The 27364-nt window shown below is 50.0% G+C and overlaps 10 protein-coding genes and 1 non-coding gene across 11 annotated transcripts; 3 read left to right on the top strand and 8 right to left on the bottom strand.

Annotated features, from left to right (window-relative positions):
- Window positions 1-205: 205 nt before the first annotated feature.
- Window positions 206-2003, top strand: AtWU_06391 (putative carboxylesterase; the record flags this gene model as incomplete). Its single annotated transcript, XM_035501500.1, has 6 exons — window positions 206-390; window positions 459-628; window positions 692-739; window positions 793-974; window positions 1031-1372; window positions 1425-2003. 6 exons carry the CDS (start codon window positions 206-208, stop codon window positions 2001-2003), a joined length of 1506 nt encoding a protein of 501 aa, XP_035357393.1.
- Window positions 2004-2679: 676 nt separating this feature from the next.
- On the top strand, window positions 2680-4499 carry AtWU_06390 (putative homogentisate 1,2-dioxygenase; the record flags this gene model as incomplete). Its single annotated transcript, XM_035501499.1, has 7 exons — window positions 2680-2799; window positions 2859-2881; window positions 2943-3117; window positions 3170-3772; window positions 3832-3994; window positions 4058-4180; window positions 4240-4499. 7 exons carry the CDS (start codon window positions 2680-2682, stop codon window positions 4497-4499), a joined length of 1467 nt encoding a protein of 488 aa, XP_035357392.1.
- Window positions 4500-5266: 767 nt separating this feature from the next.
- On the bottom strand, window positions 5267-6644 carry AtWU_06389 (serine/threonine-protein phosphatase; the record flags this gene model as incomplete). Its single annotated transcript, XM_035501498.1, has 6 exons — window positions 5267-5339; window positions 5397-5469; window positions 5542-6075; window positions 6138-6243; window positions 6362-6403; window positions 6483-6644. The coding sequence occupies 6 exons, from the start codon at window positions 6642-6644 to the stop codon at window positions 5267-5269; spliced, it is 990 nt and encodes a 329-aa protein (XP_035357391.1).
- An 858-nt stretch (window positions 6645-7502) lies between these two features.
- On the bottom strand, window positions 7503-8647 carry AtWU_06388 (proteasome inhibitor PI31 family protein; the record flags this gene model as incomplete). Its single annotated transcript, XM_035501497.1, has 2 exons — window positions 7503-8395; window positions 8461-8647. 2 exons carry the CDS (start codon window positions 8645-8647, stop codon window positions 7503-7505), a joined length of 1080 nt encoding a protein of 359 aa, XP_035357390.1.
- Window positions 8648-9671: 1024 nt separating this feature from the next.
- On the bottom strand, window positions 9672-11369 carry AtWU_06387 (acyl-CoA dehydrogenase family protein; the record flags this gene model as incomplete). Its single annotated transcript, XM_035501496.1, has 4 exons — window positions 9672-10008; window positions 10059-10427; window positions 10482-10707; window positions 10766-11369. 4 exons carry the CDS (start codon window positions 11367-11369, stop codon window positions 9672-9674), a joined length of 1536 nt encoding a protein of 511 aa, XP_035357389.1.
- Window positions 11370-12244: 875 nt separating this feature from the next.
- Window positions 12245-14420, bottom strand: rglB (polysaccharide lyase family 4 protein; the record flags this gene model as incomplete). The annotated part of the gene is made up of 4 exons (XM_035501495.1): window positions 12245-13465; window positions 13520-13534; window positions 13599-13690; window positions 13757-14420. The coding sequence occupies 4 exons, from the start codon at window positions 14418-14420 to the stop codon at window positions 12245-12247; spliced, it is 1992 nt and encodes a 663-aa protein (XP_035357388.1).
- A 1386-nt stretch (window positions 14421-15806) lies between these two features.
- On the top strand, window positions 15807-17455 carry AtWU_06385 (MFS multidrug transporter; the record flags this gene model as incomplete). The annotated part of the gene is made up of 3 exons (XM_035501494.1): window positions 15807-16124; window positions 16222-17241; window positions 17291-17455. 3 exons carry the CDS (start codon window positions 15807-15809, stop codon window positions 17453-17455), a joined length of 1503 nt encoding a protein of 500 aa, XP_035357387.1.
- Window positions 17456-17746: 291 nt separating this feature from the next.
- On the bottom strand, window positions 17747-20435 carry AtWU_06384 (transcription factor domain-containing protein; the record flags this gene model as incomplete). The annotated part of the gene is made up of 7 exons (XM_035501493.1): window positions 17747-18114; window positions 18167-18405; window positions 18461-18874; window positions 18928-19859; window positions 19954-20065; window positions 20151-20235; window positions 20306-20435. 7 exons carry the CDS (start codon window positions 20433-20435, stop codon window positions 17747-17749), a joined length of 2280 nt encoding a protein of 759 aa, XP_035357386.1.
- A 491-nt stretch (window positions 20436-20926) lies between these two features.
- AtWU_t163 lies at window positions 20927-21012 on the bottom strand. The gene is given in 2 exon segments: window positions 20927-20962; window positions 20974-21012. It is a non-coding gene; the product is annotated as a tRNA-Val (tRNA).
- Window positions 21013-21430: 418 nt separating this feature from the next.
- On the bottom strand, window positions 21431-21921 carry AtWU_06383 (acetamidase regulatory protein; the record flags this gene model as incomplete). Its single annotated transcript, XM_035501492.1, has 3 exons — window positions 21431-21481; window positions 21546-21592; window positions 21651-21921. 3 exons carry the CDS (start codon window positions 21919-21921, stop codon window positions 21431-21433), a joined length of 369 nt encoding a protein of 122 aa, XP_035357385.1.
- A 2897-nt stretch (window positions 21922-24818) lies between these two features.
- AtWU_06382 (S9 family peptidase) lies at window positions 24819-26889 on the bottom strand (the record flags this gene model as incomplete). Its single annotated transcript, XM_035501491.1, has 4 exons — window positions 24819-25311; window positions 25495-25923; window positions 25973-26739; window positions 26791-26889. The coding sequence occupies 4 exons, from the start codon at window positions 26887-26889 to the stop codon at window positions 24819-24821; spliced, it is 1788 nt and encodes a 595-aa protein (XP_035357384.1).
- Between the last annotated feature and the right edge of the window lie 475 nt (window positions 26890-27364).

Raw genomic sequence — 27364 nt, 5'->3', positions numbered from 1 at the left:
CTGGTGAATCATGAGCCGGATCAGAAGGGATGATGCTGAGAAATCACTGACGAAGACGAAGCTGAGCTAGAATGCTTCGTCATAGGAAATTTGGCGAGCCGGTGGCACCATCCCCGCCTGTCTTTCCGGCTGGACTGTCCTGTATATTGTCCTCGGTCATAATTCCTCTTCTTCGTGTGTAGCATACTATGAAAGTATTGGCAAAATGGCATCTCCGCTAGTGCAACATCAGGGTCTTCGTGCGACTTTTACGGGTATTGAGAGGGGGTCGGAGGGAGTCACGGTGAATGAGTTTCGGGGTATCAAGTACGCATCTGTCCCCGCGCGGTTCGAGCGGGCTCAGCCGGTGGATGATTTTGGGGATGCTGTGGTTGATGCTTCTCAATATGGGTACTGCTCTGAATCCTTCCATGCTGGACGCGTGAATGAGTGCTGATATTGGATTCAATCTTGGGTAGGCCGAGGTGTCCACAGGTCGATGTTGACGTTCGCCATTTGTTGCGCATCCCGGAGGACTTTCCAATTGGAAAAGAGCCTGAGGATGAGTTTGAATGCTTGAACTTGGATATTACCTGTCCTCCGGCGTCTTCTGCCAAGGGACCTCTTCCTGTGCTTTTGTGGATTTACGGTATGTAACGTCATATGATCTTTCTATACTGTCTAGAAAGCAATTGCTAAATACGTCGTACAGGAGGATCCCAGGTGGTGACGTTTTGCTCAGCTGCATCGAAGATCTGCGGTAAGGGAAGCCAAGAGTGTTCCATTATCAGAAACTGACAACGGAGTCAATAGATCCTATCAAGATTGTAGCGGACTCTATCAAAACCGGCCAGCCTATCATCTTCGTCTCAATCAACTACCGACTCAATATCTTCAGCTTTGGCGACGGCAAGGAGAAGAACCTTGCTGTCAAGGATCAGAAACTGGGTATTGAATGGGTGCGGAAAAACATCTCCGCCTTTGGAGGCGATCCAGTATGTACTACGTGGCGCGGTGGTCTATCTACTAAAGCTAATCAATATCCCTACAGAACAACATCACATTGGCTGGAGAGAGTGCTGGGGCGGTATATACTCATGCTCATCTAGTCACTGGTACACCTGTTAAAAGGGCTGTTCTGGCTTCTGGATCTCTCTATCTCTCTTCTCCCTTACCGGTTGAGAAGGGTCAAGGACTCATCAATGCGCTGGAAGCCAAGGTGCAGGAACTGGGCGAGCCGTCGCTCCGGCTGTCGTCGGTGCCCGCTCTATTGCAGGCATTGAAGGAGTGCAATGTGAACACCATGTGGATACAAGAGGATGAGGACTTTCAAGGATGGGAAGGCAAGTCTGAGTTGGTGGACGAACTCATGATTGGTGATACGGAGTATGAGGTGAGTGATCCTTCATTGCAGTATTTGAAAGCATTTACTTACCTCCGTGCAGTCCGTCATTTGGAGGAACGGAATCGAGACATTCGATGGAGAAGCCATTACTGCAGCGTTTGAGCAGGATGAGAAGTGGGGCACTAAGCTACGCACGATGTATCAGGTTGTTTCTGATCGACCAACTGCCTGCAAGCTGGGTGCATTGGATCTTGTGAATGATGTTCGTTATACGCTGCCGGTGGAAGTCGTAGCCGAGAAACTGCAGGCAGCAGGAAAACGAGTCTACAAGTACGTGGTTGACCAGGCCAACCCGTGGCAGGCTTCCAGCCGAGCCCATCATGCTGTTGACCTGCTGTTCCTGTTTGATGGCGTCGACCTGTCCTTCAACCCTGCTGCAAAAGCTGTCGGTCAGGAGATGCGGACGCGTTGGGTACAGTTCGTCAACGGGGGTAGCCCGTGGTCTACGGAGCGAAGATTTGCCTACGGACCTCTGGGGAGCTGTGGAGAGATTTCTGAAGCGCAATTTGCGTCTAGACGACGGGTCGAGCATGTTCAAGCTCTTAGAGAGGCTGGGATAGGTGTGTATATGCCTATTGTATTTGCCTTGACGGCAGGCAAGATTAGCTTGTTGAATTAGACGGCGATCTACTTCATAGTTTCAATAGAGATACATATAACAATTTCAAATACAATGCCTTTAACACATCCTATAATATAATTTCTTTTGTCTGTGTCACCGTAAGCTGTGACTATTGATATTTAGTAGATATTTCTTTTTGGAGGATATAGTATACATCGGCAATTCCAGCGATGGCTGCTACCCGGGGGTGTCCCCGCAAGCGCAAAGGCGGGCGAACTTCCCCACCGTTACTCAGGCCTGACTCATGTGGGGTCGCTCCACTGGCTGATGCCTTAGGTGCCTGATGTTGCCTGAGTTCCTCATGGCTTCTACTGCTCTCGGCAACACTACCCCCTCGACATCTGCCGAACAGTCCCCCAATTACTTGCCAACTTCCCATATTGTATGCAACCCATCCAATACTCCCAAACTCTGGTCTCATCCATCCATCCTGACTTGCTGTCTTGGAATCAGCTGGCCCGGATATCCGGATGGCCAGCGGTCTGATTAATTGCTTCATAATGGCTTCCCGCTTGGACCGACTCCACCAGCTCAAGTATATGAGCCTGCTGGAACCTGCCCCGGCTCTCCTCCCCATATATCACGGTTCATGACTCTATAAACGCGCTATCCTCTTTCTTCAAACTCCCCTTTACTCCTATAATAGCTCCTTTTTTGAGACCTACCACCCATCATGCCCTCCACAAGTGACCTCGCCGACCCCAAAGAATACCAGAAGATCTTCCACTGGGCAGAGACACAGAAGGATGGCACCATTCCCTCCTTCGCTACCAGGCGGAATGATCCTTATGAAGTAAGTGTTTTGTGCCAATGCCTATCCTCTGCTTACCGTAGCTAACTCAAGTGTAACAGTACCAAGCCGGATTCGGCAACTCGTATGTCAAAGCGTTCTCCTGCATCTAGCGATTCAACTGGCTGATGTAGTTAATCTACTAGGTTCGCCTCCGAGGCTGTGCCTGGAACCCTTCCACAGGGCCAAAACAGCCCTCGTAATGTCCGCTTTGGCCTGTACGCTGAGCAGATGACGGCCACGGCCTTCATTGCCCCGAGGCATTGCAACAAGAAGGCGTGGCTGTACCGTGCCCGTCCGGCTGTTGCCCACCAGGGATTCGTATGTTCTGCAGCTGTCATCTAGGGTTGCTACCTACTAACATTGACTATAGACCGACCTTCCCGATAACAAGGACACAGAATCCAACTTTCTCCCTCTGAACCCCCGCGTCCATGTCTCCCCTACCCAGCTTGCCTGGCACCCTTTTGACATTCCAACCAATGGCGAAGTAGACTTTGTCTCTGGTCTGAAGACCGTGGCTGGCTCCGGCGAGCCAACCCTCCGGGAAGGCCTGGCCACCCACGTCTACACTGCTAACACCAGCATGACCAAGAAGGCTTTTGTCAATTCGGATGGTGAGATGGCCATCGTCCCTCAACAGGGTGCACTGGACATTCAGACCGAGTTTGGTCCCTTGTTCGTCCAGCCTGGAGAGATTGTCATTATCCAACGCGGCATCCGTTTCCGCGTAGAGCTTCCCGATGGGCCTTCTCGGGGTTACATTCTTGAAATCTGGGGTAGTCAATTCGAACTCCCTGAGCTGGGACCTTTGGGTGCCAACGGACTCGCCAATGCACGGGACTTCCTCTACCCTACGGCCAAGTACGAGATCTCCAAGGAGCCTTGGGAGATTGTCTACAAGCTGGGCGGAAAGTTCTTCAAGAGCACACAGAACCACAGTCCCTTTGACGTGGTTGCCTGGCATGGCAACTATGTATGCTACTCCCCTGTCCAGCATGTTTCCAACCAAAAGTAGACTAATGGGTCATATAGGTGCCTTACAAGTACGACATGACCAAGTTCGTCAACGTCGGCTCCATCTCCGTTGATCATATGGACCCCTCCATCTTCTGTGTCCTTACAGCCAAGTCTCGGGATCCCACTGCTCCCTTGGCCGATCTACTCATCTTCTCTCCTCGCTGGGATGTTGCATCGCGTACGTACCCCCACAAACTGAAATCACTTGACTCTCCCACCTCGCTAACAGTACCAATAACAGACACCTACCGACCTCCATACTACCACCGCAACGCCGCCTCCGAACTGATGGGTCTAATCTACGGCGACTACGGCGGTCGTTCCGACGCCTTCCAGCCCGGAAGTGTCTCCTTCGAATGTGGCAGTAAGCATCACCCCCATCCCGACCCAGATAGATCATCCATCTAACTCAATCATCAACAGTGGTCCCCCACGGCGTCGCCTACGAAGAATTCAAAGCCGCCACGGAAGTCGACCCGCCAGCCATGCGGATCTCCGAAGCCTCAATGGCATTCATGTTCGAGTCAAGTCGCCCATTCACCATCACCGACTACGCCTGGACAAGCAACAAGCGCCACGAACACGAGCCTAAGATGTGGGATAACCTCGTCGACAACTTCTCCAAGCACGAAAAGGAAGTCGAGGAGTTATTGGCCAAGAAGGCTCAGGGGATGAAGATCTAATTTTTGTATAGCAGATATATGCTGTGTTTTGTTTTGTTATTTTTCTCCCCTGAGTTTAGCCATTGCTTTTCTGTGTGTGCGTGTCCTTGTTTATTATGCCTGTGATTTGTCATGATTGTATTACTAGGTGTCTTGTCTGTACATATTTGAGACACTAGTAGTGGTATATGCCAACATTACCTTTGTATTGTTTCTCTGAAGAAGTGTGACGTGTGCATGACGTATAGTATATTCAGGTACCATCAATCTACAGAATTCACCTTTTCTTTGCATTTGTTGAGGGGAATAGAAAGAAGAGTTGAAGAGGCTTATTCGACTAGATGAAAGAGGGGCAACAAAGCCGGGCATGTTCACCAAATGCTCAGGTATGCCTGAAAGCATGACAAATGGGTAGAAAATGATAAATGATTACGGTTGGTCTGTCATATTGGGCTCGAAGCTCATAATGCATGTGTGGTGTATGTCTACCTGAGGCGTATACCGGTTTTCAGGCAGCGACACAGGGCATCACCCCACCGGGTGGCAATAAGAAACCATAATGCACATTGTATGTATTATGACGGTACAGAAAGAACACCAAGTCTCGGAACGTCTTTTATTTTCATGAATTGGTATCAACACGGTCAGAAATACGGACATACAATTATTTAGGCCAGACCGCCTTGGTTGTGTCTTTCTGTTGCCAAACGTCCCTGGAGCCCTTTCGAAGGGTCGGAGAACCTCAACTTGCCAGAGGTGAGCCGGTTATGTCTATCACAAAAATCAAATCACAGGAAGTAGTCAGGTGTGCGCCTCGAGACCATGGGTTCTCCTGCGCGCGGGCAGGGATCGAATTGTAAGCTGTAGATTGCGTCAGTAAATACTTTCTCCGATTGCAATGGTGGGGTCACCGCATACAAGGTATATTTCAGATGCTCGTCAATTTCCATAATTGCGGCTTGGTTACCGCAGCGGTAGCAGTAGTTAGGAGCTAGAGAGACGTGGTTAGTCATGGTCGCCAAATCACGCATGACAAGAACCAAATCCTGCAGTGCAAGCATACCGGAGAAAATCGTGACCACATTTCTATCCTGGGACCAGTTGTAACCCTCCATTACCAGCTGGTGCGCCCGTGCCACCAGAGTCAAGCCATTGTTGTGATTAAATGCCTCCGAAATATCCTGCCCGAATGTGTATCCAGCACCACGGGGAGAGATACCCCAGCCGCATCGGTCGTCGGGGTCACTCCACAGAAGGTCACACATGGGACCCTCGTGCGGGACCTCCTGAATCCGATCCAGAGAACGGATGTTGTCGAGGGTGTCGATCGACGGACTCAGACCGCCGTGCAGACAGAAGATCTGGTTCTCAATAAGTGCGGTGAGGGGGAGGTAGTCGAAAAGGTCGGTGAAGTATTTCCACACGTTAGCGTTGCCGTACTTGCGCAGGCACTCATCGTAGAAGCCGTAGACTTGCGTGATCTGGCGCGACTCGTGGTTTCCTCGCAGGATGGTGATACGCTGGGGGTAACGGATTTTGAGGCAGACAAGGAGCGTGACGGTCTCTACAGAGTAGTAACCACGGTCGACGTAGTCACCTAGTGGGCGGGCGGGTGAGCCAAGGGGGACGACTGGCATAAGCGGTAACACGCCAACTCACCCATAAACAGGTAGTTTGTATCCGGATTGGGGCCACCAATGCGGAACAGCTCCATCAAATCATGGAACTGACCGTGTATATCACCGCACACAGTCACTGGACATTTCTATAGATTGGAAAGAGTCAGTCCCGATCGGTCGCAACGGCCGCGGGGCCACGAGCAGGGCCGGGCAGCGCGGGAAGGCAGGCCACAACAACAACAGCAGAAAAGTTCAATCACATACCACGGGCTGCACGTTCGACTCATCCTGCAGAACCTCTCTTGCCTATGTAGAAAAACACGACCATGATTAGGATTATTCATTCCCGAATACACCCAAAATTTCCAGCAGAAGCAGCACACACCCGATCACAAAGCCTCCGGACATCTTCCTCCGCTAGTTGCTTGCAGGTCATCAAGCTTTCGATCCATCCATCGAGGGTGGGTATGGACCCCGGGTCGGTGGTCGGGGAGAGGTGGTGAGGTTCGGGCGACCGCGCCGTATCGATCTCCATGTTATTGTCCATTGAAAGTGACCACCAAGAGCGAAGATGAGGGTGGTGGGGGAAAAGAGAGCGAGTTCAAGATGACTGCAACCGAGGGGGGTTGGTGGAGCGGGACCAACTGGAGAGGGGAGGTCTCGTGAGGGAGGCGTGGATTTCTTAGAGGGGGGGGAACCAGGTCGGTCGGACGAGACACGGTGCACCAACGGAAATTGAACGACGGACCAAGAATGGGACAGCAAGCCCTGTCACCCACAGATTGAAGAAAGATAAGAGGGGCAAATAAGGGGGTTTGAATTGTGGAGGGATTGGGGGGGAAGGAAGAGATGAAGGGAAAAGGTTGGGGGAGAGGGGAATGACAAGAGAGAATAAGGAAAGGGAGGTGTGAGCTGGGATGGCGGTGGTCGCTGGTGGCTGCTGGTGGTAGTGGTGGTGGTCAGAGGTACAACTAGCAGTATGTTCTTTGCTGGTCGTGCGAAACTCGCCCAAAACTGGGCTTCCCAAGTCCGTGCGCCACACCGCCCGCCTTCCCCTTCCAGCTTGTGCATCAGCCACACTTACCCTGTTCTTAGTATTCTTTTTTCGCCCTTTTTCTTGCCCCAGAAATTATTACAGCTTTCTATGGTACCCGCCACAAAAAGCATTGGTGTGGAGGGGGACAGAAACAACAACACATTCATTGAATTTACTAATTGCACAAGATCAAACATATCAATTGTTTCATAACAAAATAACACTAATCTCAACATTCATATAAATACAAAAATCATATCATCACTCATTCTGTGTCATCACGTCGTGCACTAACTAGTTATGTACGGTGTAGTTTTCAAACAAACTTTGGTCTGCAAAATTTCCGCCCCCAAGCCTCAGCCGCCGCGCTTAAATGATGTCACCACCAAATCCCCCGAACCCTCCGCCAAACCCGCGTCCCCCATACGGCCCCTGTCCTCGTCCAAACGGTGCCCCTTGTCCGGGTCCTACCGGATCATACCGCGATCCTGGTGGTGCTTGAGGATCGTACCCTTGTCCACGAGGTCCACCAAACAGAGGATCATCGAACGTGGGGTGCATGCCACCACCGCCGCCACCTCCCAGCCCAGGGCCTATACCTCCTCGCAAAGGATCATTCGGGCCTAGTCCCGCTGGGTACAAATCTCGGTCTCCAATGTTCATCGGGTTTCTTCCTCCCATACCTCCCGGGTATCCTCGAGGCGGTCTCTGGATCTCGAACTCATCCTCGAATCCTGGTGGCGGAAAATCCCCAGCTGGGACGGGTCGTCGGGGAGGCACCGCCAGGGGGTCATCAAATGGGTACGGGCGAGCGGGTTGGGGCATCGGATCGTCTCGTAGAGGATCATGGCGTGGAGGTCTTTCCAGAGTTCTTTCGCGCAACGTCTCCTGTGGCTGGTCGGAATCTTCGTAGCCTTCTTTATACAGTCCAGGCGCCAGCTTCTGAATGACGTTGATCTTGAATAATCCGATCAAGTCCTGAATACGAGAGGGGGATATAAATGCTTCGCGAAGTGCTGCTGGGAGATCCTCGGCGGTAGGGGGCAAGGGAAGCGCGGATTCGGAGACATAGTCTTTCACCGGAAGGTCAAAAGATGTCGTTCTGTCATCGCCCAAAGCCAAGGCGAAAATGACAGCATTATTTCCAAGTCGGCTAATCTTGAGCAGGTATTGCATCGACGACTGTGAGTGGGCATAGCGGAAAGCAAAGGCCGTGTTGGCGTTCCATTCTGCGGGGAGTGAGGGGCTATCGGATTGATTCTCTGAGAGGTTGAGAATTATCAGTAAGGCGTATTTCTTTACCTTGCAGTGTTCGCATCGCACGTACCTAGCGTGTGGTCTTCCCCAAGTCCAACTAAGCGGAAGCCGACTGCTGCCATGGACGCATGGCCGACTAGAGCGATCGCCTCGTATGGCGTCTTGAGGCTAGGCGGCGCGGCCCCATCTGCGCGAAGAGCTGTTGCAGCGATCGCCAACACACTGTCTGAGCTTAAGGAACCAGTTCTTTCAGCCATCTTGATGGATGACAAAGATGGTTTCTGAAAGGAGAAGGAGTGAGATGTGAGTGTGGAGATGTCTGTATTTAAGAGGGGACTTGAGGGCGCTTACGACTTCATTGCAGCCTGCGGAGAACCTCGTAATCTATGATTAGTCAGGATCGCGCCTTCCCAGATAGATAACACCATCGACTACTATACTACAGTCAATCTGTCACTTCACATATTAGTTCAATGGTGCTAATACACCTAAAATACAACTATTAGTTTTTGACCTACTGGACGTTTTGCTAAGTCAACGAATGTCACCATAGACTGGGCCAGAGTTGTTTAATGATTTACTTGTTACTACATATATATTTCACGGCACATGAAGACTGCTATTAGTACTTACCAGTACAATGATGAACTAATTCGATCAACCACTGTTAAGTTTCCACTCTAATTACATACCATCACACCATGCATTTACTCCTTACTAGAGGATAACTTATAAGCATGAGATTACAGAAAATGCTCGGACGAGGATCTGCCGATGATATAGGGGATTAGCACCCGATTACGTTAACCGACGAGGCTGCTTGGGGTGACACAGGAGAGTGATAAGGACATCCACCAAAGCAGTGAACCTACTAGTCGCTTCTCTCTTTGAGAATCTCATGCCTGACATGGAGAAGAGACGATCGGACAGCTGCAATATTGCTTGAGCTATTTAAATACTTACAGCTTCAACTTTATCACAAAACCCTAAGAACTCTCCGAGCATGTCTCAAGTCCGATAACCTTACTTCCTGCAGGAACCTGTGCCATAAGCCGACTGCTATTGGTGGCGGCATCTATCAATTCCTTGAACCCGTTTCAGAAGTACGAACGCTTTTCTAAATGCTTATGATGGACAGACGATGATAGCACGACCTCGAGGATCAGATTGGTTCAATGACTTTTGTGTACAATCAAATCTTATGCAAAAGGCAGATGACCAATACCCGATGACTATAGACTATACCCTGTCCCGCAGGGCCTTCGATTAAGAATGCAATATCTACAACATCGCCTTGGGGAACTTCTTCATCGCCTGACGAACTCCCAGATCGGCCAGAATCTCCTCCGTGCCACCCAAGATGGCATCAAACTTGTATGTCCGATGGAACATCTCAATGACCTTACCCATGCCGGACTGGGTCAAACCCCGTCCACCAAAGATGTTGGTCGCAAGGTCTGCGATCTCCTGTGCGGAGCGGGTAGCATGAGACTTCAGCAGGCCGATGGGACCACCCAGATTAGCCGACTGCTGCGCATAGGTCATGTTGCACATCTGGTATGCAATAGATTCCAGCCAGGCCTGGTTCGATTCGCAAAGTGAGATCATTCGGGCAAGTCTGAGATATGTTAGCCTGTTAGAGACCCATCAACAACGTCGGAAACTTACTTCTGCCGCATAACAGGCTGCTCAATCAGCTTCTTGCCAAAGACGATGCGTTGATTACACCACTTCATGCACTCCTCCACAACGGTCATGCACATGCGGATCACACTGCAACACATCATGAAGCGCTCGTGGTTGAAGTTGCTCATAATCACAATGAAACCCTTATCCTCCTCACCCAGAAGGTTCTCCACAGGGACCTTGACGTTCTCGAACTGAACAAACGCGGTGGCAGCAGCTGTCGAGTAGGAGGTCTTGATCTGCTTAGTCTCGACTCCTTCGTCGCGGGGAATCAGGAGCACCGAGAAACCCTTTTCGGTTCGGCAGCCAGTGACAAAGTAGTCGCAGAACATGCCATTAGTGATCCATTTCCTGGAATAATCGTAAGTTCTTGTACCTCTGATCGACGGACCGAGCTATACGTACTTGGTTCCGTTCACGATGAAGTGCTTGCCATCAGGGGTTTTCTTCGCGGTTGTGCGAAGACCAGCGACATCACTACCGGCGAATGCCTCTGTAACCGCCAGACACATCTTCTTCTTTCCAGACAGAACCTCGTCTGTGATCTTCTGCCGAAGAGGCTCATTACGAAGCCACTGCTGGACGGCAGTCAAACTAATACACATGCCTGCCATGTTACCGTCCTGGAAGCCTGCCAACAGTCAGTACAATGTCCCACCGGCCCAGGCCAACGTGAAGAGCAAACTAACCTCGAGCATTAGATCTCACCAACTCCTGGGAGAGCACCATGTCATGCAAGTAATCGAACTCCTTTCCATCGATGACACCGCCCAGAAGCTTCCGCCCGTGCAAATGCTTTCCCGGACCCAAGCGCATTGCTAGAATTCCTGCCTCCGCCATGCGATCGATCAACTCCTGACTGATATAGGTGCCATCCTTCTCCTTCTCCTGTGCCTCAGGGGTAATATAGCGATCCGTGAACTCCCGGAGAGCTTTCTGAAGGCGGCGATGGCTGTCATTAAAGTAGGGGCTCTTGAATTGCGGACGCAGCCATAGAGGCTCGGCGTAAGGAACCTGGCTCAGGCTGCCGGGCTCGGGGGTGACGATCTCCGGGGTTTCGCCGGCTACCGTTCCAATGCAAAGATCCTTGTATTTCTCGAGGACTTCCTGTCGATGAAGATTATAGAAATCGACCGTGGCATCCGTGCCTGCGACCTGGTTCAAAACAACACTGCCACCGGGGTGTGCGTCGATAAAATCGGTCAAATCGTACACGCGGTGATCGATAATGCACCAAACAGAGTCCTCCGTGTTGTGCTGCGCAACCTCGGCGCGGGTGAAGGTCTTCGACATGGTCGCGTTGTTGCTATGTCACAGCTTCAAATACCACAACAAAGAGAAAGAAAGTCAGAACCTTGCAGAAATAAAACAAGGGCTGCAGAAGAAGAATGCGGGGAAGTAAATCCGTCTACGGTCTGGTTTTAAGTCATTGTTGCCAATCAATGCGAGTGGATTAGTATCCCTTAAAGCATGCCCCGATGTGCCGAGGCTTTTACCACATTAGGAAAAGGCCGATCATCTGAAAGTTCACCGAGACCACGGTTAGCTTCAGCTTTGAACCCTCTTCGCCTTTCTCATTATTGTCAATACCTTACAGAAATTCGAACTTCTGTCCCAAATAAAGAAGTCAATATTGCAAGATCCAAGACGCAATCGCACACTGCATGTGAAGCAGTGATAGCAAAGTGAATGACCTGTCGTATCTGCAGAACGGCGCGTGATGCTCACCATCAGGCAATCGGCCAATTTACCCGGAACTGCCTCGGTTATGCTGACATTGGAACGGACCACCACTGGCTCAGATTGGTGGCGTGGCGTCTGATCTCAATTATGAGAATTGACACAGCTGAGTGGCTCGAGCTTCTTCAGAGCCAATGACAGACAGGATGATAGGAATCTGGCCGCGATCGACTGCGGAGACAGGTGTTTACACAGTTATTATGGTTAATGGCCGCTGTCTACAACATGCACCGCCTGATAAGAATTGGGATGATAAGCTGATAGTAATCTACTATAGAGTTATCACTCCTATATTCTCTGACTTTTCCGCTTTTGGAATTGTTCTTCTCAAATTATCGCACTAAAAGCAGCACCCATCACGGTCTCTTTGCTACCTGCAGATTGCCTATAAAGTTCGACAACAGTCTATACTATACACCCTTACCCCTCTACGAAACCTCCAACCTCAGCGCATCATACTGCACGTACACCGTCGCCGGCAAAATCGCCGTCTCGGTATCCGTCGCATTGTACGGAAGATGCAAGGTCAAAACGTTATTGCCGACTTTCAGCCAATCCGTCGGGAACTCCATGCGCGAGCGAACCTGATAGCAACTCACAGCCGACCGCACAATGCAGCTGCTTGACTGGTTGAACCCGACCAGAAGGGTCAGGGGCTCCGCCTGGTCGTTGATGTAACTCTCCAAGGCGAGATTGGCATATGGTTCCGACGCATTGTACACGTCTGTGTTGCCGGATGCTGCCTTCGCTCCCGCTAATTGAATGGTCAACGTGGCCTTGGACCGCTCTGCGAGATCTTCCTCACTCAGAGGGAAGTTGATCGTCCAGTCGTGCGTGGTATCGTATTCGACGCGCGGATCGTTTGGTGTCGGCCCGAACACTGACCAGTGGACTGTGTTCAGGTCGGTTGTGGGATCGCTGGTGCCGATTGTGTAGTTGATTCCGTCCGGGAAGTCTGATTGCCAGTCATATGCGCCCCAGTAGATCAGGTACTCTGGAGGGTGAAGCGGGTGAGTGGGGTCCTTCGCAACGCCGTGTCGAAACTCCCCGGAAGACTTGTCGGGTGTTCCTAGTCGCCAGATCTCGGTGCCTGCGGACTCTGCCTTCCAGGTTTCTTGAATAGTGGTTTTCTTGCCGGCCTTCACTTGCACGCCGTCGCGTACGAAGTCGCCGAAGATGCCGTCGGCGTATACAGTGAGTCGGTAGGGTCCCTCCTTGACGTGGTCCACGTTGAAATGTCCGGAGTCGTCGATCTCAGCCCAGTACTGGTATGAGGATGAGTTTACCGAGTTGTCCTGGAAATACTGACCGTCCACGGTCAGGACCGCGATCGGTCTAGTGGCACCTTTGGGAAGCTTGATCTTCCCTTGAACGCTACCGCGTTGACTGGAGGGGGCGTATCCGACGACGTGTTTGGCGATGGAGTCGTAGAAGTCGATGTTCCAGCTTGGATCTGCTAGGGATTCTGCATCAGATTTCAGCTCCTTTAGAGACGCAGTGGAGCCCTTTCCGCCGTTGAAGTGATAGTACTGAGGGCCGAAGGTGCGATCGAAGCCGTAGGTGATGTTGGGAGTACCTTCGCCGTGGTGGTTGGACACGAGGTAGTTGTAGACGATGCCGTCGACGGTGAGATCCGAGTGCAGGGGGCCCTATGCAGGTTGTCAGTATATTCCTCCCCCGGCTGAAAGAACGTAGTGACATACACCGTAGTAAGTATCCTAAACCAAACACAAGTTACCTCATTAGCCACGATTGTAGTAAACCTTCGAGGAAACAAAATACCTTCGTATTCATAACCAACCAAGCCCCAAACGTACTCCCATTCGAGGTACTCCCATCAGCATACATGCCATGAACCGAATTATCCCTCCACGCTAGTAAAAACCACAAGTCAGCCACATCCCCCCAAAAACCACATCCATAAAAAACGTACAACATACCATTCGAAAATGTATACTTAGTAAAATAATCCGCAAACTGGACATAATAAGCATCACTAGGAGTATTATTAAACGTCCAAGTAGCATCCTGCACGACCACCTCCTCCTCGACAGCCTTGGTACTAGGCAACGGCGCAGTCTGCACCTCACTGGACGTCAAATGCGTCCAAAGCTCCGTGTTTGGCCGAAACAGGGTGCGAAACTCCTGCAAGTTGCGCAAGAATGGTGTCGTCTCGTTGTAATACGCTAATCGACTGAATGTGTGTAGGCCTGTTTCGCCGTCGCGCAGGAACCAGTATTGTTGGAAGTGTTGCCCCGTGGGAGGGTAGGTCTCGTCCATGAGGACTCCGGCATAGTGGGTTCCGGATTTGTCGACGCCCGTGATGAGTTGGAGCGCTGGGGAGGTTGAGCCTGGGGTGTAGAAGCCTGAGGGGATGCAGTAGCAGTCGAGGTAGGGGCCGACGCCGGTGTCGCCGGATTGGGGGCCCAGGAGGTCTTGGTTGTCGAGGTAGAGGTCGGTGATTCGGCCTTGGGATTTGGAGAAGTTGGCGGTGAGGCGGTTGTTGGTTAGGGTTATGGTGGTGTTGGTTTGGGTGGTGTGGAGGGTGGCGGTGGTGAGGGTGAGGAGGAGGGAGGTTGGGATGAGGGGGTGGAGGAGGCGCATTGTGGTGGTGGTGCTGTCTGGAGGAGATGGATATGCACCCTGTAGGTGGGATTGTAGGGTTCTGTGGAGAATAGATTGTATGCCATCTTATAGTTTTTGTGGTGGTGAGAGTGCTGAGGTGCGGATTGCATTACCCCGAATGAGGAGATTGACAACATGTTGTTGTGCAGGGCCAAGAAGTGTGTGCGATGCATGACAGGAAGAAATTAGTGACATGAGGGTGTTTAAGTGCCCGTCAATGGCTGCAGAGGCTGTCGCTTAGAATCTGGGGTAAATCGCGGGGATTTAGCAGCCAAGCGAGACGGAGAAATTGTTGCCAGTCATTCAACGGAGAAATAGCTCGGCCAGTATTGCCCCGATGATTTTTGTAGCTTCGATCCCCTCATAGACTGTCTTTGTGGGTAAGCTATCATGAGTTACAACTAAAGCACTTGCATCGAGGGTTCCGTTCTGTTGTGAACAGCATTATATCAGTTGACTCTCTGCCATGTATCCACATCTCTCCTGAGTAGCCAGGTTTGGCACCAAAGACATGTCCTTGCACAAAGCACACTCCCCAAGGAGATTCCTACGACAAAAGTCAATTGCGATGGTAAGTACCGTGTTCATTGCCCCATTGCCCATCAAAGTGTCATCACTCGCGTCTGTCTTCATCGAAAGTTCTCCTTGAACCCCTGGACTCAATACAGAACTAACCACACGTCCATACAGTACATGATCAATCCAGCCAAGACGACATCCGATATTGAGAGCCATATCCGGGAATCTAGCCGATAGACTTCCGACACGCAAAAGTTAGATCTGGAGCCAGTCAAATGCGGGGATCCATCCGTACCCCGGATCAAGACCCCCTGAACCCTGGTACATACTAGCAACTAGCTTCCCCCAGACTCGCGACAGCATCAGGGTCTTATAAAGTTGGGCGAAGATCAACGGACCCGCATCCGACGCCCGTCACCGAACATTCCGTCGGATGCCATCCCGGTCAACGTTGGCTTGGGTCTGCAGTGTATAACCTCGGGTAGCAGGCTGTTGGCCACTACTGAGCTCAGAATTCGGAATCAATTCCTCTCATCAGTGGTTAGTTGGTGATGATCCGCATGATATACCTTCTTGGCATCCAGCTGCCCAAGGACCGTGCACTCTGTTGATATGGCGTTCAGCTTGGCTCAGCTCCAGTCCCGTGGTCATGGCCTGCAAGGGGACCGGAACGCACACCGCGGTGCAGGGCTGCCCGGAATATAAAGTAGGCTGAAGACTAGTATCTTTGCATAGAGCTGTTGGTAGTGTTAGTCCTCACCAACACCGCTGCCTCTGGCCTTAATCTCTTTTACCACCCATACCTCGACGCCTCGATCTGCGCCCAGCATACTCTTTTCTGCAGCCATGACAGAAGAAGTATCCATGGGCACCGACATGGCCCGCTCTGACACACTGAAGAAGAACGGCCATGAAGAGGTTTATCTTGAGAATGTATCCCCCACGCCACCTGACCAGCAGCCCAATAGGAGCTCTTGGACAGATACCTCTCCCACCAACCCTCAGAATTGGCCTGTCTGGAAGAAAAATGCCCAAATCCTGATGGTGGCCTTTCATTCGATGGCTGCAACCTTCATGGCGGCCGGCATTATACCGGCCTACGACATCATGGCTGAAAGGTACAACGTAACCGTGCCACAAGCCAGTTATCTTACCTCTGTCCAGGTCCGTGATATCGTTACTTCTTCCTCCCTTGACAGCGTCAATTCTTTCCCCTTTTATATTGAAAGGATCGCCCGACTCACATCGATCATCCATACAGATCTTGCTCTTAGGAATTTGTCCCCTTTTCTGGAGACCTATTACCTCTACCTACGGACGATACCATGTTTTCCTGTTTTCGGTCCTTGGAAGTATGGTTTGCAATATCGGCGGAGCTCGTTGTACTACTTACGGAACACAAATGGTCACTCGAGTGCTCACAGCAGTCCTGATTTCTCCTCCTATTGGAATAGGCAGCGGTGTGATCACGGAGCTGTGTGAGCCAGAGAAGCGAGCCCAGAAACTTGGATGGTGGACACTTATGTTGACCCTTGGAACTCCAGGTGGGCCATTCATCATGGGCTTTGTCACAAAGCGCATTGGGTTTGAGTGGATCTACTGGATATTCGCCATGATGAACTTCGGGCAGTTCATCGCTTATCTGCTCTTGGGTGAAGAAACGCTATACATTCCGACCGATGGTGGTCCTTCTGATGCAGTGGTGGCGAGATCTCGCTTCGTTCAGAAGTTTATCCCTCGCCGGATCAACCCTCGTCCCCTTAAGATTCGCGAATTCATCGAGCCACTTCTTTGTACGAGGCTGTCTAGGGTGCTGATTCCTGCATGCGCTCATTCTATAGTGTTTTGCTATGGAAACATTGCTCTGGTTGTTGAAATGCCAATCGCTTTCGGTAAGAAGTTTGACTTCGATTCGCAGCAAATTGGTCTGCAGTTCATCGCTATCATTATCGGGTGTGTCCTCGGCGAGCAGTTGAGTGGTCCTATGTCAGACCGGTTTCTGCAAGTCATGCATAAAAGACGAGGATATCACCGCCCCGCAGACCGGCTATGGCTCTCATACATTGGAATTGCCACTGTCATTGCCGGCCTTCTCGTATGGGGCTTCCAGCTACAGAAGGCTACCAGCTGGAACGTGACCCCATGTGTCGGTGCAGCAATCGCCAGTTTTGGAAACCAAATCATAACGACAATCCTGATTTCGTTCGCCATCGACAGCTATAAGGAAGCATCGACCAGTATTGGCGTCTGCATCAATGTCTTTCGACATGTTTATGGTTTTGTAAGTCAAAAAGCACCAAGCATTAGTGGTTCTTCGCTAATAGTTTCAGATCGGTCCTTTCTATTTCCCCGATATGTTCGAGACTTTGGGCTTGGGCGGTGCAGCTGGTGTCATGTGTGCTATCATCGGAGTCTGCGCACTTCTCCCAATCATCGCCATACATTTCGTGGCTACGCGCGCAGACCAGAAGATGCAAGATGATGTTACGGACTGATGTGGTCATGGCATGGAAGAACCTATACTATATAATTAGTGATGTACAACTTGAAACAGCAAAATTGAACAGCTCTGTTTTGGATGGCTTACAGCCCTGAATACGTCGTGAATTGTTTCAAGAAAGGACATTACATTCTCCGACAGCTGCCTTGCTTAGACCGATATCATGCTGTAATTAGCTGGTTTGCTCGAAACAAGTTGCAAATTCACTCTCGTGTAGCAGACCAAGAAACAAAGTTTGTTCTGCAAATTGCGTATGTAGAAAGGAATTCACCATCAAAATGCTTGCTCAGAAGAGGTTGCTGGGAACACTGTTCAACCATGACATATCTTGAAAGTCTGGGAAGTCAAGGCTATCCAACAGTATTGAATTGATACCCTCCCCTAAAGAGAGATCGCCGAGACCATTAGACGCAGGGTTCGTGGGGAAAGCGCTCGTTTGGTGGTCATGGAGTGGAGGCCCTTCGGATACTACCCGTTCGTAGAGAATTTCGAGAGCTGCAACACATCGCCGGGCGGACGTGCTGTGGCTATGATATCTTTGCAATACCTCCAAAGCGTTTTCCCACGACTGCGTGATTGCAGCTTCAGTCACCTCTTCTAATATAGCAGGACAGAGACGACCAGCTATGAGGACGGTGGCAGCGGTGTAAACGTCTGTACATCATGAGCTTCGCTGACAGTTATTCACCAGGGCTAGACTACTCACACAGTATGTTGTACCACCAAGCAGGAAGAGGGCCTGAACTTCCATCAGCGGGCATATTACTGTGTATTAGCCCGATAACCTCTTGCGCGACCTTGACGCAAATGGTCGAGCATTGCAATGCAACTCGCTGAGGAAAAGAGTCTTGTAGGGAAATCATTGGATCCGCAATCCCGATCTCACGTGAAGTACAGTATCTGGACAGGATGGGTCTGAAGAGAAGCATCCTTACGTGAAGGAATCTTGTAAGACGGTTAGTTTGGCAATTGACCATTTAACACATACTAGGCAACATACCTTGCACGCAATACAACACTTTGGTGGTAGAAAACTGTATATCCGCCCCCTAGATGAGATTCACCTCGCAAGTGTGATGGTAGGCTTCGGGACCACTTCGTAAGTGCCCGGTCGAGTTCGAATATCGTCCGCTCTCCCTGATTTGCTTCTTTATTGAAGTAATAGTCATAAATGTTTTCTGGGCTTTCATCGGTTGTCGGACTGTACAGACTCAACAGGATGTCGTTCAGGATTTCATAAAGCTCAAGAGACTTTGCATAGAATGCCATGACTGATGGTCGGTCTGCTGGCTGAGTCACCTCGGACCCAGAAACTGCAGGGATATACTCCTCATCCACCGTAGCCGGGAGAGGGACCGATCCGCATGACGCCTTGGAGATCATGGCAGGGCGCCCAAATGTCATGGATATAACTCTACACGATGTCAATATTTGAACAGAACGACTGATTGGATTGAGGTCACGTACCGATCCATCAGGACACATCCGTGCCATATTTTGCGAGCCAGCTGTTGCTCCTGGGGATTATGTAGACGAGCGATCGTCTGGGGAAGGTGCAAGCCAAGGCCTTGGGCATTGCGGATAGCCAGCCCGGTGACAATCCAGCACTGATGGGCGGAGTCGGTGCTTTGCAAATACTGAGCCATTAGAAGCAGACATTGAATCAGAGCAGCAGAGCCTGTGTTCCAGAGGTTGAATTGAAGAAGGTCCTTTGCACGAGTAAAGAATGCATCTGCAGAAGCCTCTCGCTCCTCTGGTGGGATAAAGTCAGCCAGTTGACAGGCCAGTGCAAAAATGACATTGACGGTACACATAAGCATGTTTTCATCAGATTGAAGAGCCTCCCCAGTCCAAATCATCTCATACTCTCTTCTCAACTGAAGGCTGTCAACGAGTGGATATAGTGGGAAAACAAACTCCCAGTAAACCCCCATGAGGCTATCTGCCGTCTTTCGTGGAGGGAGGACATAGTTGGGGACTGTGGATAACCGTGGCTTCTTCGTGGCCATCAAACTGGGAGGCGGACCGACCCCAAGAATCGAATCCGAAGTGTGGCGGTTCGGCGAGGATACCTTCTTATCTATGGCAGTTTTGATTTGACGGATAAAGCTGGCAGCACTAGAGCTACCAAAAAAGCCCTGTGTGGGACGTTCATCCTCCACGGCACCCATCATGGCATTGACACTGTCCGTTGGGTCTTTCAGTCGCAGCGACTGATCCAGCGAGGCTGGTGATTGATAGGTAGTGTGCCTGGTGACAAGATGGGGATTCCCTTTGGGTGTACATTGTGAGGTGCTTCGCGCCGGAGAAAGATGGTCCGCATTCGTCGTAGTTGTAGAAATAATGCTCCTAGGTCGGTTTTGGCGAACGGGCACCTCCAAAGAGGGCGAGGCATGATGCTGCAAAGTGTGAGTGTGACCTGAATATACTACTTCCTCTCACAGGCGGTATAATCTGCGATGCTGGAAGGCAACGGAGCAAGGAGTAGCTTACCTGCACCTGGTCCGAGCCATCATAAGATTGCATAGGCCCTCCTTCTCCACTGTCATAGAAGGAACGAGGACTCTCTAGATGCTTGATCCGGCTTTCCAGACTTTCGATGTAACTGCCATTATGAATAGAGTGTTAGTTCGAGTGGACAAATCGGGAAGGAGCCCGTTAGTGCCTGAGGCAGCCAGAAGGGCACTCACTTGCGAACTGCTCGCTTTTTCTCCAATTCCCCAGTGTAAACACATTGGCTTCCCTGGTCCACTCGTTTTGCGCACGGCCCACAGACTTGGCACTCAGAGATTAGCGACGTAACTTGGGTCTCTCGGAAGAGTCACACAAGTGAGGCAATACGCACCGGGTTGTCTCCCGTCACAGCGGACCTTCCGAGCACGGCATTCGTCGCAAGCAATTGCGACTTTGCGACGTTTATTGGGGCGACCAGAGCTGTCGGAATGACGAACATGAGAGTCCTGCACGCTAGACATAGTGGGGAGGGATCTGGGGTGTCATGCGATCCTGGACAGAAGACCCCAGAGATACAGCAAGTAGCTGGGGCGATGCAGAAGGAAGAAAATCCGGGGTCGCGGGGAACGGGATCTCTTCCGGTGGAGGCCGGATGACTAAATTGACATGAGCCAGCCACGGATTACTGAACTCGTATTGAGGGAAGAAAACTTAATTCCTGCTGTATTGGATTTCAACATATCGAGGTTCACGCAATGTGCACATCATGTTCGTCGTACTTGTGTAAGTTGATTGCAATGGACTGACTGACTATAGGCGGGCTTTGTTGGCCCGGAATGGCTCCCGAAGTGTCCCAGCAAGTATATTGCACAGAGTGATGAAGGAAAACTTGAAACATTGACTCAAGAGCTCCATAATGCCAGCCTGACTAGCAAAAGAAAGACCTATCAATATAAAAGTCTATCAAAAAAGCATGAGAGCAAAAAGTTATGTGAGTAAAAAATAAAACAAATGACCGATCCCGGGATCGAACCGGGGACCTTCTGTGAGATTCAATTATGTAAGACAGACGCCCTAAAACCACTAGGCCAATCGGTCTGACGATAAAGATTTCATACTCTCCAAGGGCATGTCCTGCTCGAGCTCTGCGCAACTCGAGCCCTGCTTCCTAGTATTGAAGCTCTTGGGCAAAAATCAAAAGCCCAGCCTAGTAGTTCAACACGGACGCTCAAAACTATATCAACAAAACAAGGTATATCGAGTCCTGAGCTTCGATCAACTCAAGGTCATATAGAATAAACGGACTCCCCAGTGACCGAGGAAGATTCTGTACTTAGACAACAACTAACGAAGAAAGAGCCAATAAAGAAGAGTAAGGGACTCCAAAACATTCAAATACTATGACGCGCAAACATCAACAAATCATCTTTTGACCCATTAATACCACCCAACTGTACATAATCCAGCATTAGCCGAGAGATTCGCCCCGGAATGTTCGCGCAGCGAAGAGTGACATTTACATCAGGCGCCCAATGGCAATGCATGGGAGGCTGATGAGGTTATTGCTCTGTGTCAAGGTGATTGTCAGTACTATCTTTCATCTGACCTGGTTAGGAATCCAGGTCACTCACGCCTTCAGAGCAGCAGGCAACGCTCCGAGATCCTTCTTCATTGCCGCCTATTATTAGACAATGATCAGCTTCCATACCTAGCAAACACTGAGGAGATCAACTTACAAGGGCCACAGTTGTTTCCACCCTGCAGTTCGCCGGGTACTCCCTCGCCCAATCCGGCCCGGAAGCGACTCTCATCTTGGCGGGACAGTCCATGCTCGGGACTGAAACCCTGACAGCACTTTACATTGTTCGTTCCACAGGCATTTTGAGCATGAGAGCTGCTGAGTCCTGATTCTGAGCGGTCGTTGTGGCTGATCCACTGGTAGCTTCGAGGGACAGCACCGGCCATGGCGGTGGCCGCGATGAGGGTAGCAACTGCGAAGAACTTCATGACGATTGATGGTTGGATAGAGGGAAAGAAGAGTAGTAGATCCTTGAATGATATGTGAGATAAATTAGAGAAAAGCTCGGATTGTGTTGTTGATGGGTTGGAAGGATTGCCGCGAGATGCCTTCTTATAGTTGTTGGACTGCACCTGGATGCCCCTTAGCCTTTATGGGATATCACGGGCATCTGAAATCTTCTGCGATGATGAAGCTTTCAACCGCAGATTAGGATCCAACAAACTCTTTTCTAGAAGTCAGACTAACTCCTTGCATGAAGATAGTCTTGGTGGTGGCAGTGCGCAATCTACAGTGCTGAAGACGTCTCGGCAGAGAGACCATCAAGGATTATCCAAGTGATATCCAGAACATGTGTAGTGAAGTCCTCTCCAACGTACTTACTCCTGCATGAATCGCTTATGCAACGTCTGCATACAGTTCGGAATTAGTGAGCTGTGTTCGGGCAAATCCCCACAAAGATGCATGATATTCAGGGGGACATATCTGACGTATCACCTGGGGCAAATGTCTTTCCGAACCTCACACAACTTGTAGGTGCATGCAGAATCGGTAGTAAATCAAAGACAAATGAGTTTATGACATCTCATGTGTGACCCACCGGATGAATCTGATATCACAGAAAATCGCCAAGGTGAATTTCTAGTATGTATGTTCGAGTCAGATAGTAGAAGGTGGCACTCGGATAAATAACAAATTATCGTTGCTATTTTCCGGTAAATTTGCGATCTAAAGCATGCTCGTCGGGTTAATAAATCAGTGTTCATGTCAGTTCATTGACTCGAACATACTATCTCCAGCACCTGCCCGATAGATAGAACCAAGACAAAGTTTCCTTGATGTAGTGGAATCAACCATACTTGGATTGAGAGATGCAAGTTACTTAGAACAGGGGTTTAGTCAAGAATAGTGCTCATTTGTGGGTCCACAAGTCAGTCCCAAGATAGTCCGCAACATGAAGAATTATGTTTGTGTCGACAGCAAGCACTGACCACCTGGTGACTATCATTTCCTCAACAATGCAGATAGATCTTTGAGATCGACTAACTAGCACTTTGGGTGCATGAACAAAGCCAGCAGACTGCAAACATCATCTCCACTTTGCCGACTAGGGACACTATACGGAGTACGCCCTTAGCAGTGTAAAGGAGCTATACGCAGCTGAAAGTCACTGGTTCCGGCGGCACTCCTTAGTTGAGTAGGCATCCATGTAACTAGCTGCCTGGTTTCCGGCTCGGGTGGTCTGCTGGCTGTCATGGTTGCCTCTACTAGCCATGCTCATGGTTACATTATCTAATGTTGCGTAGTCCTCTGGGGAGATGGACGCTCACATCTCAACAAACCAGTCCAAGCTGTACTACGACGGTGATTTTTGTCAGCAGCCGTCGAAGGCTGTGTAACAGCAGTAATATTGTTTGGATTATATCGTTGATAGCCAAGAGAAGAATATGTATGAGCTAGTGTTGACAATATACCTTTCCTGAATACAAGTTAAGGTAAGTTGGAGACAAAAAGGGAATCAGTCGTCGTTGAGATATCTTGGGTGACTGAATTATTGTTTGCCTAATCATTTATCATTTAGACCAATTCAATATTTGTAAGTAGTATACGTAATATGATAAGTACTAGCTACACTTTGAAATTCCATCTCGGAATCTTGGTCTATTATGGCATTAGATATCGGCCGGAACGACCCCTGCCAGAAGGAGAAGCGCATTGCAGGTCCAGAAATTGCACATCAAGCAAGGCTGGGGGGTGTATCAATGAGAGGGGTGAGAATGAGAGGGCTTAAACAATTACGGTGGTCTCAACTCCCGGACGAGATGGAAGACGAGAGGTATAACGAAGAGGATGCACCTACACAGAAAATGTACCATTATTTCCAAAATGCTATGCGGTGGAGGCGTGGTATTAAAGCTCCATCCTGTGTTGCCCTTCCACGCTAAGACAATCCATTCCGTCGTTAATTCCTATGATCATCTCGATATCATGGAACACCCTATCCTTTACCTTGGAGCCAAGGCAAGCTTTGGCTGCAAGAGGTACTCTTGGCCAGCCAACCATATGCCACTAGAATGACTGGTGGCTGCCAGAGCTCATATTCCACGTTGCGTTGTTGGTAGACAACTGTCTCCAGGCAAATTGCGGCTCTATCAGAGGTTCTAGTTTTGGGATCGACCACCTTCTTGGGGCTCAAGGGACCCATTGCCAGCCTAATCCTCCCGTCCCCGTGTTTGGTGGGCTCACTAATTTGCTCATATTGAGGGGATCGTCGCAGCGCCGTGTTGCCGTTCTGGCAATTTCGGATGGATTCCCTGGAGACAAGGTTTCCGCCAAGAGCAAAGTGCTTGGTTGGACCCTGCGTATCATTTTCTCACTGTGGAGGCTGCAATCTTATTCTAATCCAGCGGCTGCTTCTTGGTCTCCGTCCGATTGGGCCTATCCCATGGCCTGTTTTATGGTCATCTGGGTCATCAAGGCTTCTCTCACTACCTAGGATGACGCTGATGATTCCTCTATCATGGTCAGAGGGTGGTGGCTGTGTAACGGTCTTGAGACGGCGCATCTCGCCTTGATAGTCTTGACAGGGATTTTACTAGCTGCTTGATCTTATTGGAGCACATTCTTCGTCACATATATGTTTCAGGGGCCCTGGAAATTTCAGAAGGAAAATATGAAGGTGGACAAAAAAGACTTGGTAGTCTCATCGAAAGAGTAATACTTTGAGCCGCTGATCGTACCCATCACCAGATGGAGATTCTACTTATCAGCACTAGTTATGGCCACACTCAATAATAAGGAAAGGTCCGCTAAAGAGATTTTTACCCAGAAAGTGCATCATTGAATAAGTCCGTTGATTCATCGCATGTCACGCAATATTTTGAACTCAAGTTAAATGGCGTGTCCACCAATCCTCCTTCCGCTTGTAGGACTCGTAGATGGTCTTCTCGCCAACCCACCCATGGCCTTCATTCTCGAATTCGACAACTTCCGCGACACGTCCATGCACACGCATGGCGTTAGCCATCATTCTTGCCTGGGCCACAGGAACCACCATATCCGACGTCCCCTGCAGCAACAGCAGTGGGGCCTTCATTTTGTGGGCATAATTGCATGGGCTGCGATTTGTGAGCTCCTGCTCCTTGTCTTCCTTTGCAGTCTTGCTCAATAGTAATCGGTCCACATCCTGACTCTCAAACTTATAGGAATCAGCCTGGAGTGCCCTCACGTCGCTGATGCCGTAGGAGCTGACTCCTGCTGCCCAGACATCAGGATACATGTGCAGAGCCTGCAGCGTAAGGTAACCACCCGCACTGCCGCCGTAGATCCCTACGCGGGCTTTGTCGATCAACCCTTCATTAGCCAGAAATTCCACGGCACTAACTGCATCGCCTGTGTCCACGAGGCCCCAGTACCCGGAAAGTCGTTCTCGGTATTCCCGCCCAAAACCGGTCGAACCGGTATAGTTGAGGGCACAGACGGCGAATCAGCGCGTGGTCCAGTATTGGATTTCTAGGTTCAGCGCGGGAGTGACACATCCATTTGGTCCGCCATGGACGTACACTAAAAGAGGTGGAAGATGTCCGTCGCACTCGAACTCGGGATTGCAAGGGGGGAAGTAGAACATGTGTACATTTCCGTCACATCTAGGACCGTACTTCTGAGGTGCAGTGTATTCTTTCGCGGCAGAAACGTAATCTGGTGCCAGGTTGAATGATGCTGTTGATTTCAGGACGGTTGTAATCGGTTCAAATGAAGAGGTAAGCGAAATCAAACTGAGTTCCTGGGGAGACTTCGTTGAGGCGCCGACGACAACGAAGGAGCTGGATGAAGCGCGGAAAATACCATTGGCACGAACTCCGATGTCCACGTACTGAAGCCCCAGCTTTTGGACCGACAATGTGGGGATGTCAATAAGAACAAGCTCACTGGTGCCATGAGTAATAGCTGTCGCCACCATAGTCTTTTCGTCGAGTGATATATAGGTGGAACTGTGAATGTTAGTTTCCTTGATCAACTGGCAAACGACGGAAGAGTTACCTGCCCAGCTCCCACTCGGCAGCGGCGAAGTCTGCATTCGCCAGGCCCTCCAGATATAGAGCGCTAACGGAAGTATCGTGTACGTTGTATGAGTAGAGCTGCAGATAGCCAGTACGATCGGATGCAAAGTACAGTGCTCCATCCAGCCCCCATTTCGGCTGAGCGATGCTTTCTTTCTGGTACTCCCCAGCGACCTTGGTTATATTCCTCAGACATCCACCCGCCCACTCGGCTACGTAAAGCACAGTTCCTGTCCAGGGCATGTCAGGATGACTCCATTGGATCCATGAGACATGTTTGCCTGACGTATCAAACTTAGGATGCGAATAGAAGTCATCGCCCTGAGCAATGGTGACTTCTGTATTAGAGAGAATGTCAATCGCCACCAAAGTGTTGTGCACATCGGTTGCCTGGGTCTCAGGGGTCGCATCTCGGTGGTCTTCTTTGACTGCAAGCACCCACTGCGTATCGACGGGATGATTACAGAAATCGGCATATCGAACGCCCTGGACTGTCGAATGCACGAGAGCGACTTCACTTGATGCCGGGTCTAACAAATACAGACTGCATGATTTCTCGTCTGAAAAGAGAACCCTTCCATTCGGCCTCATCAAAATGGAGCCGCCTCCAAGCTCCTGCACCGTTGCATGTGCACTGTAATCTCTTGGTAAGACGTCCCGGCTTTGTCCGTTGAGATGTTGGATGATTGCAAAGCGACCACCTTCGGTAGGGTGACACTCCACCGAGTAAATAGCACCAGTTGACTCCTGTACCTGTTAGCGACAGACCAAGTAAGCTTGAGTGAACAGAGCACATACATCAACGACTACTTCGTGCAGCGAAATGCTGTCAGTTGCCAACCGGTCCGCGGTGAGTGGGCTTGTCCATTTGCCGTACGGTGCATGAGAGGGAGGCATTTTCAGGATTTCCGGATGCCCAGAAATAGAAGGAGAAATTAATAGACCAGGATTGCGAGAAGCTACCAACAGACAGTGCAGACTTTTGCGATAGTTAACCCAGAGGATCTCTTCTGACTCACCATCAATTAGGTTGTTTCGGGACAGTCATGTAGCAAGCCCCACTGCGGGTCGCAGCTCATCATGGTCTGAAAAAAGGTGAATGTGGTCTAATATTCTGCTAGTTATCTTACTGCCCTGTTCAGACCACGCTAAGCTGTTCTTAATATATATTTAATATAGTCTAAAATTTAAACAATCAATATAGCCCTGCCCAGTAGGCTCCTATAGTGAATAACTTTTATAATTAATGTGTAATTAAGATCAGTATTAATCTTATTTTTTTAAATTTTCTTTTATAACCCCGCCCCCCACCCCCTCTAAAAAAGCTTATTAATAAATCTGATATAATAATACTCCAGTTACTATATCCAGA

This window comes from Aspergillus tubingensis (genome assembly GCF_013340325.1).
Source record: "Aspergillus tubingensis WU-2223L DNA, scaffold_8, whole genome shotgun sequence".
Taxonomy (NCBI): domain Eukaryota; kingdom Fungi; phylum Ascomycota; class Eurotiomycetes; order Eurotiales; family Aspergillaceae; genus Aspergillus; species Aspergillus tubingensis.
The sequence above is the reverse complement of the archived record's forward strand: the minus strand, read 5'-3'. Positions and strand labels throughout refer to the sequence as shown.